This window comes from Ambystoma mexicanum, chromosome 4p (assembly GCF_040938575.1).
Source record: "Ambystoma mexicanum isolate Mex_15411 chromosome 4p, UKY_AmexF1_1, whole genome shotgun sequence".
Classification (NCBI taxonomy): domain Eukaryota; kingdom Metazoa; phylum Chordata; class Amphibia; order Caudata; family Ambystomatidae; genus Ambystoma; species Ambystoma mexicanum.
Window position 1 is genome coordinate 1044605666 of NC_090927.1, and position 17597 is coordinate 1044623262.

At 45.8% G+C, this 17597-nt stretch overlaps 1 protein-coding gene across 1 annotated transcript in view; it reads left to right on the forward strand.

The window, feature by feature from the left end:
* Positions 1-17597, forward strand: part of MAN1A1 (mannosidase alpha class 1A member 1) — a 538906-nt gene that overhangs the window by 434866 nt on the left and 86443 nt on the right. Inside the window, exon 9 of the mRNA XM_069606607.1 lies at positions 9705-9924. Coding sequence (XP_069462708.1) covers positions 9705-9924 — 220 coding nt within the window. The remainder of the gene's footprint in view (positions 1-9704; positions 9925-17597) is intronic.

Here is a 17597-nt window from a genome sequence, read left to right on the forward strand (position 1 = left end):
ATCACGGTAAAGCAGTAATTGCGGTTTACATGCAGAATAAATACAAAATATGATCAAGACAGTCTATATACAGGTACTGTGTGGGCGAAAGCTCAACGGTCAGGTGGGCAAAGTGGGTGGGACCATAAGATCATGATGAAATGTATGTTCTAGGGTGGGGTGAAGGATAAGTGGGTGCCAGTAGGCTATTCATTGGCAGTCCTTAGCAGATTGATGTAGTTATTTCTGAATTTAGGGAAGGGCTGTGCCTCGCGTAAAGGATTAGGCAATGAGTTCCATAATTGAGCTGCTTGCACCGGGAAGCTACTACCCCCCGCCTTAGATAACCTGAATCTCGGAATGATGAGGCTGTTGGCATTTGCAGTTCTGGCAGGGCGCGAGTGATGTCTTATTGTGAGTTTATTGCGGAGATAGCTTGGTGCTGCATTGTTCAGGGCTTTATGAACTAGGGATGCAACTTTAAGGTGGATTTTGTTTTGGGAGGACAACCAGTTGTTTTGACGCCTGATGTTTGAAATATGTGATCTTTTAGGTACACCAAGGGCGGCTCGTAGGGCATTGTTTTGAAGAATTTGCAGTCGGTGGATAATGGATTTATTTGCTCCAATGTAGAGGGCATTACAATAATCAAGCCTCGAAAGGATTAATGCTCTCGCTTGTATAAGGCAGTTGTTATCGGAGAGAAAGTGCTTGCCTGCTATAATGAGCTTGCATGTGTAGGCGGTGGCAGATGCTAATGACTTCACCTGCTTGTCAAAGGAGAGGGTGGCATCCAGATAGAAGCCAAGTGTCTTCACATCTTTGGAAACCTTGATAATGTTCCCGTCAATTTCAAATGAGGTATAGTCCGACTGAGTTTCTGTATGTTAGAATGTGTCCCTAGGATGAGCAACTCTGTTTTGTCATCGTTCAGGCATAGACCGTGGGTTGCCATCCATGCCTGGACGATGATATACACCCTATTCACCAAGGCCAAATCCTTGTTGTAGTCCCCGGAAAGTGGGAGGAGAATCTGGGTGTCATCTGCATAGTTGGTGTAGGTGATACCAAGATGGTCCAGAACATCAAAAAGGGGCTTAGTGAATATGTTGTAGAGAGTCGGGGAGACGCATGAGCCCTGAGGGACTCCACAACGGATGGGGATTGGGTCCGCCGCTGCCGAAGGGGAGAACACCCTCATGGTCCTATCACTGAGGAAGGATTCAATCCAAGATATGGCCTCCTTGAAAAAATGTGCGGCTGAGTCTAAATGGCTACAAAGTACTCCATGGTCTACAAGGTCGAATGCCGCCGAGAGGTCCAGCAGCAAGAGGAGAGCCATTTTACCTTTATCTCTTATTTCATCTATTTGTGCCTTTAGGTCAATAAGGGCAGTCTCTGTACCATGTTGTGGACGGAATCCTGATTGGCGCGCTCCTAAAAGTTTATGTTGTTCCAGGAAACTTTGGATTTGATTGTAGGCGATTTTATCCAGGATTTTGAGCAGGAAGGGGACTGTTGTAATGGGGCGGTAGTTTGTGGGTATGAGAGGGTCTAGCGTTTGTTTTTTAAGGATTCAATCCAAGATATGGCCTCCTTGGAAAAATGTGCGGCTGAGTCTAAATGGCTACAAAGTACTCCATGGTCTACAAGGTCGAATGCCGCCGAGAGGTCCAGCAGCAAGAGGAGAGCCATTTTACCTTTCTCTCTTATTTCATCTATTTGTGCCTTTAGGTCAATAAGGGCAGTCTCTGTACCATGTTGTGGACGGAATCCTGATTGGCGCGCTCCTAAAAGTTTATGTTGTTCCAGGAAACTTTGGATTTGATTGTAGGCGATTTTATCCAGGATTTTGAGCAGGAAGGGGACTGTTGTAATGGGGCGGTAGTTTGTGGGTATGAGAGGGTCTAGCGTTTGTTTTTTAAGCAATGGTAGTACCCAGGCTTGTTTTAAGTTGGTGGGTACCGTGCCAGACGTGAATGAGGAGTTGACGAGTTTGGCAATAAACGGGGAGAGGTCTCTAGCTGCGTCTTTTATAAGCTGGGCAGGGCAAGAATCGCCCTGGCAGTTAGACGGCTTAAGAGAGAGGATGACTTTCTCCACCTCGAGAATCGATGTTTTGGAAAACATAAACCGTGTGGCTGTGTCCTGGGTCTTTGGGGTATGGTCTGTAATGAGGATGTTAGTCTTGGGATGATGAGTAAGGGAGGCTTTCTTTTTGGTTATTTTTGTTTGGAGTAGGGAGATTTTATTGGATAAGGCTAGCTGAATGTTGGAGTGTTTTATAAAAGACGCTTGCAATACATAGCTACAAGGAATGCTGTAGCTTCCCACCCATAAATGTTCAGGATCACCCTTATCCATTACTCCACTGTGTGGATGCTCATCCAAAGATTCCAGGAACCTGCCCCTGTTGTCTTTTACACCACTGAGATGTTTATGCCCAAGCACAGTTAACAAATGTCAATTGGAATTATTTACGTCTTTTAATGGCGTTCCAGTCCAAGGGATTAGTGGTACATGGGCTGCAGCAGGTGGTGACTTGCCTTATCTCAGTTATGGCCTCTGCTAACACAATAGCTGCACCCATGAGAAGGGGGTTCAGGTCTTCTTTTCATTTTTAAATCTGCAGTATTTTTTAAGATGCACCTGTTCCACTAGCATATATTTCATTGGGAGGATCCTCCTCTTCAATTCTCACACCACAGCTCTGGAAAACTCTCCAAAGAGATTAGAAACATAGACCACTACCACAATTTAAGAGCCATCAAATTGTGGCTTTTCACCTTCTAATAGCTTTTGACTAATCTCCAACCACTCCACCTTCTAGATCGCTGTTGATTGACCCACAGAAGCTGACCTATCACACCTGAATTTGCATATGGTCTCAATAAGTTTAAATTATGCATCACTCCAACTCTGCAGCAGCCATGTTGATCAACACTGAAGGATAATTCAATAAAACTAAGAACCTGACCTCCTAGAGTAGCATTTTACTTAAGAATAGACCTTTTCTTTCTCAGACCTGAGGCCTTTCATTTTGACTCGGGCTGGGTATCTTTGTTGTCTCCCATTCTCACTGTTTTCAGATTTATGCCCCTCTATTCATAGCCAACACTCGTCTTCTGAGACACTTCTTTCAACTGGGCTTGGCTTATGCAGTCGGCAAGAACTCTTATCAGGGTAGAGTTTTGACACCCTCATTCAGTATAAATCGCCAACAAACTCTTGAGCACATCTCAAGGCCATTGCTCGTCCATAGCCAGTACTAATATATCTCCTCAACACATTAAAGATATGTGTGAACTATATGAAGAGAGGTAGCCTTTAAGGTCCTATTTTGTCCTCCCAGTTATTACCGTGTATATTCAAAGGAACAGCTACATATCTTGTACATACATCCCTGCTCACACTTGCATTCTACCTGTTATTTTACTCAAATATTTGTTACTCTGGTTTGTCATATTTCGTTCTCCCTAACTCACACTTGCCCTTTTCCTCTCAACCCTCCGACTATAGTTAGGTTTAACACACTGGAGCGGGGTCACACTTCACTCAACCACGCACACAGACTCAGCCACACACAAGGACTCTGCGCTTTAAGACCACCCCAGTTGTGATTCATCTAAAATGATAGCCAAATAACATAACATGGATTGAAATAGAGATTTGATAAGTGGAGGCTAAAAGCAACTCCTGGGTATACAATATGATATGGCAATTATAAAGCACCTATGCACAAGTGTTTCAAGGTGCAACAAGGCAAGGGAGGGGGAAAAGAGGGAAGACGGAGACAACGATCTTACTAGGCCAGGCGACATTGAGATTGCGCAAGTGCAAGGAGGGGGGAAGGGAAAGTCTGGGGGGCAGAGGGCAGTGCAGTGCAGTACAGTACATAGGATCAACAGTAATAGATAAATAGAATAAATAAAAAGATAGTTAAAAAGTGCGACCAGCTTGTGGCAAGTGCAGACATCAGTGTCAAGAACTGGTGGGGGTTCTAGAGGGACAGAAACAGCCCCCAAGTGCATGGGTTGACCGGGAGGCAGTGCAGGTGTGCAGCTGGCGGGGGAGGGGCCCTGGGCCCGAGATCAGAGGGTATCCAGGTAACCAGTGCAGTTTCAGTCAGGAATTCAGCAGGGGAGAGGAGGAGAGAAAGAGGAAGGTCTTGAGTTGCTTTCGGAACCGGAGATGGTTCGCCTCTCGTTTCAGGGAGGCTGTTCCAGAGGGAGGCCCCAGCCGAAGAAAGATATCTATCACCAACTTGTTGCTTGGCGAAGCGACTGACCCTGAGGGAGTTGGAGGAGGATGAGCGAAGAGCACGAGAGGGAAGATATTTAGGAAGAGAGAGTTGAAGGTATTGAGGCCCCAGAAGGCCTTGTGGACAATGCAGAGGGTTTTGATCATAATCCTTGCAGCCACTGGAAGCCAGTGCAGACATTTCAGTCCTGGTGGGATACGATCCCTGGGCTTGACGCCAAGGACAAGTCTCACAGTCCTGTTCTGGATGAGTTGCAGATGGCGGAGAGTAGAAGCAGGAAGATTTAGAAAGTCTGTTGCAGTAGTCCAGCCTAGAGAGAACCAGAGCTCTGGAGACGGTAAGATTCTGGGGGAAGGAGAGGAAAGGAAGAATACCTCTAAGGAGGTGCAGCTGGCAGTGTGACTTCTTAGAGACGTTGGAGAAGTGAGGAGAGAAGGAGAGTGTGCAGTCGAAGATATATGATATGATAGGTTATTTATAGCGCGCTTGATACCCAAAGCTTTCTAAGCGCAGACCCGGGGATCAATCCTGTGTTGCTCCGTGTCGCCTTGTTTCCAAGGCAAGCACGTTGCCCCTGAGTTATCCTCCTGAGAAGAAATTCCATGATATGATAAGTTATTAAGGTTGACCCCAAGGTTTTTAGCCTCACAGGTGGGAGAAGGAAGAGGGCCAAGGGAGGCCAGCCAGAGAGTGATAGGGAAGGAGGGAGCAGGTGTGCCGATGAGGAGAATCTCAGTCTTACTGGCCTTAAGGCAGAGATGATTGGCAGCACACCACTCCTGGATAGCGGACTGACAGTCTGAGATGAGGGGAGAAGGGGTGGCGGAAGGGTGCCTGAAAATTAGCTGAGTGTCGTCCGCATAGCACTGGAAGTTGGGGCAGAGAGCAGCGGTGGGCATGAAGTGCCAGGTATTGGTTGAACAGCCAGGGAGAGAGATTAGACTCCTGGGGAACACCACAGACCGAGATAGAGAGGAAGGACCCACGTTGGACCTGGGAGGGTCGATCAGAGAGGAAAGAGGTCAGCCAAGCCAGGGCCTGATCAGTGATACCCAGGTTATCACTTAGATGGTTGAGCAGGATGGCATAGTTGACATGTCAAAGGGAGAAGAGAGATCAAGTAAAATTAGGACATGGGGTATTGGAGTGCAGGTTTGACAGTAACCAGGAGCTATTACTGGCGTATGTGAGAGACCAGGAGGTGTCTCACCCGCTAGTCCCCGGGGACTTGTCATCTAGGTGGCCAGGACACAGCCATCGCTTTTGGATCCAGTTCCTGCGGGTGGACCACTGCGGGAGGATCACCTGGTTGCTGGGTCCTCGGGGAGGGGGAAGTGGGACACTGGATGGTGAGACACGGTATCCCCCTGTTCCCTAAAACACCTTTATCCTATCTTATCCGATGGGATATTTAGAAACTCACCCCCCTCCTTCCTTTGCCTGCACCAACACTTTCTCATGTACAGCCCGCTCTGGGAGAAAACAGACCTGCACCTGAACCGTGTACACGACCTGTCCCAATATTATGTTTAGGCAAGGTCAGGCAATCACCGACAATAACTCATACCTGACATCCATTAGACTTCCCCCCACAAATAAAAGGGGGAGCACGAGCGCACACTCTGAGCGAGGCAAAACACACAAAGGTACAGCAGTTTCGAGTATGTAGTTGAATGAAGGGAGAAAGACATCCAGGCACGAGAGGTTTGTGAGAGGGGCTGAACCCTTCACCTTGTCGACGGGAAGCCGTTACTTTCAAGAAACCTTCAAGGCAGAAAACAGAAGACCAGGAATCAAGGCTAAAGAATCCTGCATTTTGTGTCAGATATCAAGGGTCCTCCTGCGTTACTGACCAAGGCGGGGAGGATCAGCAGACTCTGTGGTATCGTCCTTGGGTCCAAGAACAAAGAAGCAACAGAGAACACATCCGGTGTGTTGGGGGACAGGTCTGTGGTGAAGTCAAGGTTGCAAGCCAGTTGAAAAGAATACCTAAGTTGTGAGCAGAAGAAGAGAAGGGAAGAGAAACGGGGAGGGGAGCTGATAAAAGGGGGAGAAAATGGGGTTGGGGGACAGCAGAGACTGGGGAAAAAGAGAATTTGTTTTACATGCGTTCAAATAAAGAAAACCAGCATGCATCCATGCTTGGATGGCAAGTAAACAATCAGTAATAGCAGAGTGAAGACATTGGAAAAGGAGGAGATGAATAGTCCAAAATCGTCTGCAGACAGGCGAAAAGAGGAGAAAATGAGAGACAAGCAGTATATAAAGAAAAAAGAGAGGGCCTAGGACTGAGCCTTGTGGAACACGACAGGCAAGTGGAAATCAGGGGGACATAGATCCACCCCAGGAAACAGAAAAGGAGCATTCGGAGAGATATGACTTAAACCAAGACAGAGCAGAGCCAGAAAAGCTTAGTGTATATTCAAAAGCAAAATGTGCTAATCCACGGTATCAAAAGCTGCTGAAAAATCAATAAGAATAGAAGAGTTTAGTGTGCCTAGTAGAAAGCAAAGAATTTGAGACAGAAATAAGTGCTGTTTCCGTATAATGGAAGGGGCGAAAACCAGATTGGGAATGTGAAAGTCTCCTTATGGTATGGTCTAGATAAGGAGATCTGAGTGTAGGCCACCGGTTCCAAGATTTTAGACATGTAGGGCAAGGGATATGATGATTGTTGGTTGGTAAAAAGCTGTCCAAAGTGGGGGGTTTTCGAAGTGGAAAAATAGTGGTAACTTTAAAGTCAGCAGGGAAAGTTGCAGAGGAAGAGAGTGAGAGATTAATGAGGTTAGATAAATTAGTAAACCAGGAAAAAGCTTGGTAATGGGAGTAGAAGAAATGGGATCAAAAGGAGAAGCAGTAGGATTAGCACATGCAAGATTGCAGGCAGTATCAGATTCAGCTATAGACGAGAATGAGGAAAAAACATGACTGAGAAAAATAGTTGAATTCTGATACATCGATGAAGAGGAAGCACGTAAAAGTGCAACCATAGAAATCAATAAGTTAAGCAAAGTCAGAGGGAGAAAGTGAAGAGGGAGAGAGCAAGGTAGGGAGAGGGGGGAGAGAGATTGCAGTTAAGTTGGAAAAGATGACAAGGATGAGGAGAATGCAAAACAAGGTTGAATAAATTCAGTTTTTTACCAGCAGAAAGAGCAGAGTCATAGGAGGTATGACTCAAGGAAACATGCTTTTCTTCCACACTCATTCAGCACGCCTCAAAATAGAGCGCAGTGAACAGCGCTCTGATAACCATGGTTCAGGACTTTTAGCAGAAGTGCGGAAAGAGCATAGTGGATAGTGTACATCCAGTGAAGAAAAAAGCACTGTAGCAACAGTGAACAGAAAATGCTGCGAGAGATCAGTAGGGAGACAAACGGAAGAGTCAAATGAACAAATATTCCGACAAAGAAAAGTTTGCTTAGATTGAAGAGAAGCAGGAGGTATAGAAGTAGTATATGGAAAGGAGAGAAGGTGATCTGAAGGAGCAAAAGGATTGAAAGAAACTGGGGAAGACGAAGGAACAGAAGAAAATATAAGATCAAGATATGAACATGAGACATAGGAATTGCAAATTGAGATAAATATTTATCGAGGAGATGAGTCTTCTTGCAGATGGTGAGCATTAAGAAGACCAATAGTAAGGAGGGGCCCCAGTGAGGAAAAATAAATGAAAGATTGGAATAACTGCGATAGTTGTATGAATTACAGGTAGGAAAGCGAGAAGAATTCCAGTAACTGAAATAAAAGCCGGCATGATTTGAAAAGTAAACAGTAACGGCTAGAAAAAAACTGGTTAGACATTATGGAAAATGGCCAGCCGATGTGCGGCCCGCAAGCCACTGTCTTAAGGGTAAGTCCTGGCCAGGAAGAAGCAGCTGGATGGACTTTGTGAAGGGCAACTTGATTAGGAAGGAGGTTTTATAGCCAATGGTCACCAAAAAACAGTCAATCCAGTAACAAAAAAAGCCCTTGGAACGGCACCCTTTGATTAGACTTACCGGGGCTAGGGAGACCTTAGCAGAGCTTCCTATTTGGGCGTCACGTGATCATTTACCTTCTGATTTTTAGTCATGTGTTTTAATTGTTCGAAGCTGAGAACTCTTGGCAATTTCACAGAATTATCCGCTACATCAGGGCAAAAGATTAGGATTGATCTTTCCTATTGCTATTTTGGGAAAATTTGAGGTACTCCATGTTTTAGGTGACCATAGCCCACTATTGTTTAAATGACTTGCTCCGTATTGCCCATAGATGGAGTAATCTGTGTTACCTCATAGTTGGGATTGGTTTGAGTTTCTAGGTGTCTAAATAAAACGTAGGCTTCTTGTGGCAGAAGGTGGTAAAGTGTTCATCATGACATTGGTTCTTAATGGATTCTGTTCCTAAATGCCACTTTTGTTTAGTGTTCCTTCCGCCATCTGCCTGCTTTATTTTTCTTTGTGAATAAGGAACAGGCATCTTTTAGTAGACCATGAGAACGTGTAAACTGCTATTTAAGCCCCCAAGCTACATTTCTTTAGCGTTCACAATTTTCTGGTCAGCAGAAATGATGCTAGCTGGCACTGACCATGGACAGAAAGGCAGTTTTCTGGGTCTGTTGGGAATGAGGATACAAACCTTATATTTTCGTATCGCCCTGAGTTACTGACCAAGGAGGCCTGGTCAAAGGATGACCTATAGTACAAAAGGGCATTTTTTTTCTCTTCAGCCAGTTCATTTGAAAGGAGTTGCCCATCAACAAAATGCGTAATGGATTACGAAACGAGTCAATTACCTGCTACAGACATGGGGGAGCAGGGGGATGTAGGCGTGGCCAAGGGTCTCGAAACTGTGTAGGACCTTAGGACGAACCTGCAAGTAGGAGTCTGCTACAGTGGGATCTTGCCTTCCAGTGGTGAGTGCCAGAGTTTCTGGCATTCATTGAGGGATTTCGGAAGTAAGTCAGTAACGCACAACCACACTCAGAAGCTGACCTTACACACAAAGTTTCAGCCATGAGAGGGAGAACCTGTAAAGTGCTTAAATAGAAATTGCACTTTCCAAGTGCTGTGTTTACCAGGCCGTCTTTATTCTAATATACTAGGTTAGGTTTCTGATGAACAATTTTCTTAAAGTGCTAAACCTGGTTATGTGTTATTTGCAGGCCTCAAATAGGTGCATACTTTCCAGTATCCTAAAATAATCCTCGTGTGGATAGTGGATTGCGCTGCTTTCATCTAGAATTTGAGCTCTAAAATCCTCAACTATAAACGAACGCTTTGCTATGATTTCCGTAATGTAGCTAATTTGTTTGGCTAGTTTTTGTCAGTTGCAATTGGTGTGAGCCTTAGACAAATCTATAGTGCTGCTTTAGGTAACTAGTTTGATATTTTGTTCCACGTTTGTGTCGGATTAGTTTGCTTTTTGCTATGGGTGTTGATATGCGCTTCAAAACAATAATGCATCAAACATTGCCCTCTTGCAGGCTATTGAAAAGCATCTGATCCGAAAATCCAACGGAGGGTTCACCTACATTGCTGAATGGAAAGGTGGCCTGCTGGAGCACAAAATGGGCCATCTCACGTGTTTTGCTGGTGGAATGTATGCTCTAGGTGCTGATGGCGCCCCGGAGGATAAAACGGGCCATCATATTGAACTTGGTGCTGAGATCACACGCACTTGCCATGAGTCTTATGATCGGACACGTAAGTATTTGATAAATTCTCTGGTACTACAAAAATGCAGTGTAACTTGCATATATTAGCATGAGTTGAAGTAGCAGTTGCCATCGTTTGTTTAGCTGTAGAATGACCTGCTAGATCACTATTGTTCTCGCTCTGTCTAAAAGGCATCTTGTAGTAGTGTAGAAATAGTTGTGGAGTCAGTTGTGATAGCTGCATCCATTTTTACTCTGTAGACCCAAGTCTGGTGTTTGAGGGCTACTTGAACCTACCCGTCAATTCTGACAGTTTGGAGCGAACTGCGCTTGGCTGGTCTCTGATTAGCAAAGCTGTAGCATCTGAGGAGTTGTCGTTTTTCACTCTAATATGGAACGTCTTTCTTTTTACTTTGAGGACAGTGTAAGGTTTTGAACTGTTGGCTGACGGCTATAAACATTTCTATTCATTATAGATTGTATTTCCACAGATTCACAGATACCCTGAGTTGCTTTCCTCGATATTCAAAGGAATCCCTTACCTTTTCTATATTTTGAGCAGGTTTTTCCGTCTACAGAACATTTGAAAATGTAGGAAAATGCAGCTACCTACAATGGTTCTATTTATCTTAACGGCCATCGGTAACTGCCTGTAAAGATTTCATACTTAAAATAGTATGTCCATTTGATGTAACTCTCCCTTGAAATGGTGCCTCAACCTATGTGTTTCACATATCTCATTGTACTCCTAAGTTCATGTTTGAGCCAGCAGTGTACGAAGACATTTTATTGATATAAAGGATTACCCTGACTTACTGGTAAATATTGAACCTAATCAGCTGAGTTATTTCCAGTTGGAGCTTTGAGGGGGAAAACGTAATCTTTGTCAAAGCAAGCTGTGATATCAATGGTTATATATTCACACCTGGGGAAGGGTGCTTGCCCAATCAGGTGGCTGGAACAGCTGGCGAGAATACATTCTCTACCCGGTGCTTCCAGCCACTCAAGGCCCTTCCCCAGGTGGCACCATTTATTATTTTTTTCTTTTCATGTGGAGAGGCAACAGGGAGCCTCTCCCCTCCCCCCCAAATAGCCTTGATATGATATGGTATTTGTAACGCGCCTATACACATGTGTTTCAAGGCGCGAAGCCTTAACCCCTTCCCCGCGTTTTCCGTCCCCACTTGCATGCTGGACCAGAGCTTCATGGTTCAGTGCTCCTCCAGTCTCCTGGCTGCTACCATGGACATGGAAAAGGGACTTCATCCCTCTTCCCTATGGTGGCAGCCATCTTTTTTCATTTATTGATACATTTTTTTCCCCTTGGCTGCGCAAGCCATATTCTTTGCTGAAGCAGTGTTTCTTTTTACATGTGCTCACTTTGATATGGACAGACACCTTTGTATATTGTTTAGGTCAGCAATCTATTTAATATGGACGGCCCCTGCCTGTATGCCCTAGAACAAGTATCTGGTCAACCTTTTTCTCTTGTCGCCTTCTGTATACCATTTTTGCAGAGCTTTTTTGGATTGAGTATCCGATTATGTTGCAGAGCGAACCCTGGAACGAATCCTCTGGCACATGCCAGCGCCAAGTGTTAATGAGCACAGCTGGAAAAGGGATGTATCCCGTTATGAAACCAGTGTCCCCATTTACTTTCTACAAAGTCTGACTCGCCCTTTTAGGTTGAAGGGTGAAATAAGTTTCCCCCTCTGTATCTCATGCGTGCATCTGACCCAAGAGGAATGTCCCAATGGTATAGACGCTCTAGTGGTCAATGAAATATGTCCAAGCATCGTACATTACACCCATGAATGTAGATTTCAAACTAATGTGGTGCCTGTCTCAAAAGCAGAATGTTTGTGAATCCCGCCCCATAACAAACGTGCCACTCTGCATTTTACTTTGTGGCTTTTTGGATGAGTGCAGCAGAGGGGTCCGATGCAGTGATACCTTGGAAGAGAAAGTGCATCTGAAGCCCAGCTGAGCAGTTGTTTCTAGCCTCTGTACTGGTAAGGAAAACAGCAATTGACACATTGGTCTGTGTTGCCCCCAACAGAGCTGTTGGAGTGCAAGAAGCCGTGTTGAGTTCCTTTTGATAAGTAGATATACGCTCAAATCTTCCACTAACCTCCACCTCATGCGAATGTGGCTACTTTCTAGATCACAATTTGACTAGAAGCTTGACTACTGCACTAATTGAGACTCTATTGGGAGTGATCACTTTGGTAGGAACTATACCAATTTCAAAAGTTTCTCATAGTTTGCTTACATCTGATGGCTTCATTCAAGGCTTACAGCCTCGTCACAGGACCTTCTCTTTCTCTTTGCAAGTCAGGCACTCCCTATGCAAATTAAGATTGGTGACCATTGTTTTCCTGAAGGTTGTCAATTGTTATGCCCCTCTGTGTATTGGGATTCGGTCTGCACCACAGAAATCCAGGTGCTCTGCAGATATGAAGTCTCAAACAGGATTACAGAGAAAAAGACTATCTGGCTTTGTTCTAGGGATTATAAATCGGGCTGCAAATAAAAGCCCATCTCCGGTTTCAAAAAGCAATTTCCAAGGCCTCTTGACTATGAAAAAAACATAGCAATCAACAAACTCAGCAAACTGTTTTTTCTACGATTCAAACATTTGCAAACCTTAAATGTAGGTCACAAAGCCCTGACCCTTCTTCAGAACTAGCCAATGATATCCACAAATACTTCTTCATAAAGCAAGTTAAAGGTATTCTGGAAAATATGCAGAAGGAAGCCATTGTTGAACCTAAGCATGAATTTTCTTTCATAATATGGGCCTGGAGCTACTTCTCTCGTCTCAGCTATTACTAACATCATTTATCTTTCCTTCGATTTCAGAGTGGTCTCATCTCCCTCCCCACCCTGCTTTGAAAACACCCTTAATTACATCTACTAAAAATAATCAAGAGCCAGGTGTGCTCAGCGATTATCGCCCTATAGCCGTGTTAGACTGAATAGCTAAGATCTTGAGAGAACTGGTTACTACACAGCAGAGCTTTGTATAGAGACTGTGGACCCACTGTAGTTGGGGGTTTGTCTTAAGCAAGGAACTCAAACTGCTTTAACTTATGTCTGGGCAGAGATTCTGCCGAGTGCTAATGAAGGCCCTTAATTGGTTTTCTTTCCCAAAGGGTCCAATTTGGGCCTTGTAATTCTAAACCTTTTACTGTGACCTTCAATTGGGGTGGTGAATGTGGGGGGGATGGAGGGAGATCCACCATTTCATTACCTATTTTTCAATATTTGTATACAATCTTGGATTAACCCCTCGTAAGGCTGGTTTGCAGTTTTATTCATAAAAAGAATGACACCCGTGTGTACGTAGTGGGGGCGGGGGGCTACGGCACTCTGGAGATTTTCTTCTCAACCGGTCATCCCTCAATGAGTTGCAAAAGTGGATGCTGCTTAACTGTCTTCAATTTAAGCCATCAACGATTGAGCTAATGTTTTGGGGCCAACACATTCATTGAAAGGCCCCTGCCAGTCTCCGTGGCCTCCCTTGTTATACAGCCTTCTTACAACCTTTTCCAACGGAGTAAATAGATGTGTATTTTTGTGATAATGTCCTTAACGCTGCAAGTAAATGAGATTGTGAGGTTCACATTTGGGTGTTTAGGCGCTATTCCCCAGGATAATCACGCAATAGCAGTGGCCGCCTTTATCCACTCACGTTTTGACTATGCTAACGTTTTGTCTGCATACATCTCTGAATTTACTAACTGAGTTACTGCTGCTCCAATCAAGACCATACAAATCAGTAAATGAATTAAATCTAATGAGCATTTATTTAAGATTTGATCCTATTTCTTAATAAAATCAGATCTTTCTTTGCATAGTGTAGGTTGTAAACAAATTCTACCTCTGGGAATTCTGAGATTTGCAGTACTGTGCTAAGGTGGATGTGTGGAGTTTCTGTGCAATGTTTCGCCTTATGCAGCGTTCAAATGGAGATGATCTTTGATCAACCCCTTCTAATGAGCATTTACCCATCTGAATGACTAATCAAAGATCAGATTTTTTGAACTTCATCACTTGAATGATTGTGTTTGGGCATTTTTTGCAGGCAACTCCTTCATTTTGGATAATGACATTTCTGATGTTTGTTAATCTGCTTAGAATCACATGCTGTGCATAGGTCCGACATCCAGTGGTCACTGCGGAGTATTGCATTTTGTTTTTCGTAGTCGAAAAGGGGACGTCGACAAGGCGTGTCTGTAACACTATCCCTATAGTGACGTAGGTTGTACCCACAATCCCTCACGCGTCGAGGTCCCTCAGATTGTTTTTTTCCGCCCAGCTACTGGTCGCCTTTATGCGGTGCTCCTAGAGAGACATTGCAAAATAGTTTCTTCGACCTTTGGTCGTTTGTCATTAATATCAATAACGTAGATCAACCCCCCCCCCCTCTCGACGCAGAGCTGTTTCTCCGCCGAGCAAGATCTTCGACGGAAGGACGAGCGGAGGGGATCCTTCGGCGCTGCCGAACACGTGGCCAGGCCTCGCCGGCCATACACAGTAGGGAGAGTGGGGTTTTGTGGTCTTTCTTTCTTCTCTTTAAGAATGCCTTTCTCTTTCCCCTCCCTCTCTTTCAAGGTCGTAGTCACACTTATTGCCCTCCGCTATGGAGAGGACGCCATTTAGGTTTTGCCCGCTTTGCAAGGGTAAATATACCTGGAAGGATAAGCACAAACGGTGCAACCGTTGCTTACCCCTCGATCACCAAGAGGACGGCTGTGCGGCCTGTAAATTACTAAAGCCCAAAACTCTAAAAGACCGCAGGGTCAAAAGGTGGGTGGCCTACGCCATGTCTAGGCCTGACTCCTCGCCCGCTGCCACCGAGTGTGACGAGGACAGTAACTACACGGCGCCCGTAACGGAGGCTGTAGACCTCTCAAAGGAACGTTCACGCTCCTCGTCGTCCGTCCCCGGCCCCGACAAGCCCGGCTCACGCCCAGCTTATGGGGATGAACACCCCGGCGACAAGGACGCACACGGAAAAACAACAAAGCACATACCCCCCGGCACGCATTCGTCAAAGACGAAGGCAGCCATAGCGCCAACGGGGACGCCGGGCCCACCGGCGTCTTCGGCCGACCGTAAGGGTCGTCAGCCCTCCCCGCCACCGCTTCCGCGACAGGCGACTGGGCATTCTAAAAATAAGGGCACTAGTACCAAAACCTCCGGCGACGCGCATCGCAAGAGCGCTCACGTTGCCAACAAGGACTCGACGGGCAAGGACTCGACGGGCAAGGACTCGACGAGCAAAGGCTCGACGTTACATAGCGCAACGGCGACCGATCCCTCGGAAGAGCGAATGATCGCCGAAAGCCTCGCGCGCATAGCATCTAAGGACGACCAGAGACGTACAGCGAGTGAGACGCCGAAAACCGCGCACAAGGGCAAAGATGCGCCGGAAAACAGATCAGGCCAGTTCCCGATGCCGACAGAAGGCCCTAGCCAGCGAGAAGACTACTCAGAAGGCGAAGGCTCACTTTCTTCGATGTTATAGGACAGAACCAGACAATTACAGGAGGAAGAAACTCCTTTTTCATTCCCAGACCGTCCTGGCCGACCTCAGTGGACCTTTGAAAGGTTCCGGACCTGTATGGATAAACTAGACAGGTTCATGTCCATCCCAGAAGACGGGGCACCCAAAAGACCAAGGGAGGCACCCCTGGAGAGTCCTAGGGCTAAATACCAGGTGTTATAACCCCATACAGGAGGACATATACTCTTACAATCCCACTGAGGAAGACACCTTCTTCCACCTATGTTGAAGACCAACAAGAAGAGGAAGGTTTTCACGATGAAACTAACCTATGTGAGGAGGGATTCCAGTAGGACACAGACGAGGGCGTCCCAAATCCCTGGCAGTCACCGGCTAGGTTGACGGACACAGGCAGTAGCAGTATAGTCATCAGGTCTACTGAAACTACACCAGTCGGGAACCCTTCGCCTGTGGATGATCAACCCACCTTCAATGCACTGCTGAAGAAGGCAGCAGCACATTTCGAAATTGAAACTGGGGAAGTCACCCCAGACACCGATTTTGTGGAGAGGATTATCAAGGAAAACCCCCCCACTAGCCAAATTATACCCATCCTCACCTCAGTTAAGAGACGTATTTCACCTTCTCTTTCCACTCCTGCATTGGTGAGAGGGGTCAATCCGAGGATTGAGAAACTGTTCTCTCCCTCTCAATCAGACCCATTATATATTAAGGGTCACTCAATCCCGGACTCCCTGGTCGTGACCAACACCAGGAAAAGGGCAGGAGTCCCACTATCTACCAGCGAGGCACCCCCAGATAAAGAAGGGAAGAAGCTGTATGCCCTAGCCAAGAGAATCACCACCTCTGCAGCATTCTCTACCAGAATTGCCAATAATAATACCCTATTGGCAAGCTACGCCGATGCTCAATGGGCTAAGCTCAAACAGGACATCGAAGAAGTTCCCGAACCCCTAAGGACTCGTTTGCTGGCTACAGTTAACGAGGGCTCTCTGGTCAACCAAAGCATCGTCAAGAATACCCTCGATGCAGCAGAGACGGCTGGCCGCACTTTGGTACAAGGAATTTTGCTGAAGAGTCACGTCTGGCTTCGCAATTCCGGATTTAAGGCGGAAACACAAGCGTCCCTTATTAATAAACCCATAGAGGAGTCCAACCTCTTTGGGAGAGCAGTGGATGACACGCTGGAGAACGCGAAAAAAGAATTTGACACAATAAAGACCGTAGACCAAATTTCAAAACCCCCTAACAGGCGGGGATTTGGTAATAAGTGCTTTTTTCGTGGACAAAGCCAGCAACAAAACCAACAACAGTATTCTGTCAGCAACTACCAGGGTAATAGTGGCCAGTGCAATCAGAGGGGTCAACACCGTGGCAAAGGGAGAGGCCGGGTTCCACCCCCAGAGGCTCCCAAGCCACCAACACCACCAAGTGACGTGAAGATTCGTGTCCCCTCCCATGCAACGCTGGTCGGGGGCCGGTTAACATCCTTTCTTCCAGCATGGGAGGGAATAACATCAGACCGCTGGGTACTTTCCACCGTAGCCCGCGGCTACTGTATAGAGTTCAACAGTTCCCCAACATACAGACCCCCGAGGGGACGCCGCATGACACCAGAACACCTCGCCATCCTTCTCCAAGAAGTGGACCAACTGCTGGAAAAAGGAGCCATAGAGGTCGTGCCTCTATCTCAGGTAATGGAAGGTATTTATTCAGTGTACTTCCTTGTACCCAAAAAGGATCTAACCATGCGCCCTGTATTAGATCTGCGCCCAGCGAACAAGTTTGTCAAACCCCAAAAGTTTCGTATGGTGACCTTACAGGAAGTGATCCCACTGCTATCACAGTGAGATTACATGACAACACTGGACTAGGGATGTAACGGTATACCGTTAAAGATACCGTGAACCACTTAATTGAACAATAATAACCGTCACATTATTTATACCGTTATACCGTTCATACTGTTAAGTGTGCTTTTCAATCTGATTTGGAAAGGCTGCAGTAAGCAATTGCTGCACAGTCTTGGTTTTGCACTGTTGGATGTGCCGTCTGCCAAGTAGTTTCAGTTGGAGCAGTTTTTAATGCCATTCCATAAACCACACGTGCCTTACACAAAATCAAGATGTTAGCAATAGGAAGAATAGATACAGTGCCAAGAGATTTCCCTGGTTCTATCATTGAATTTA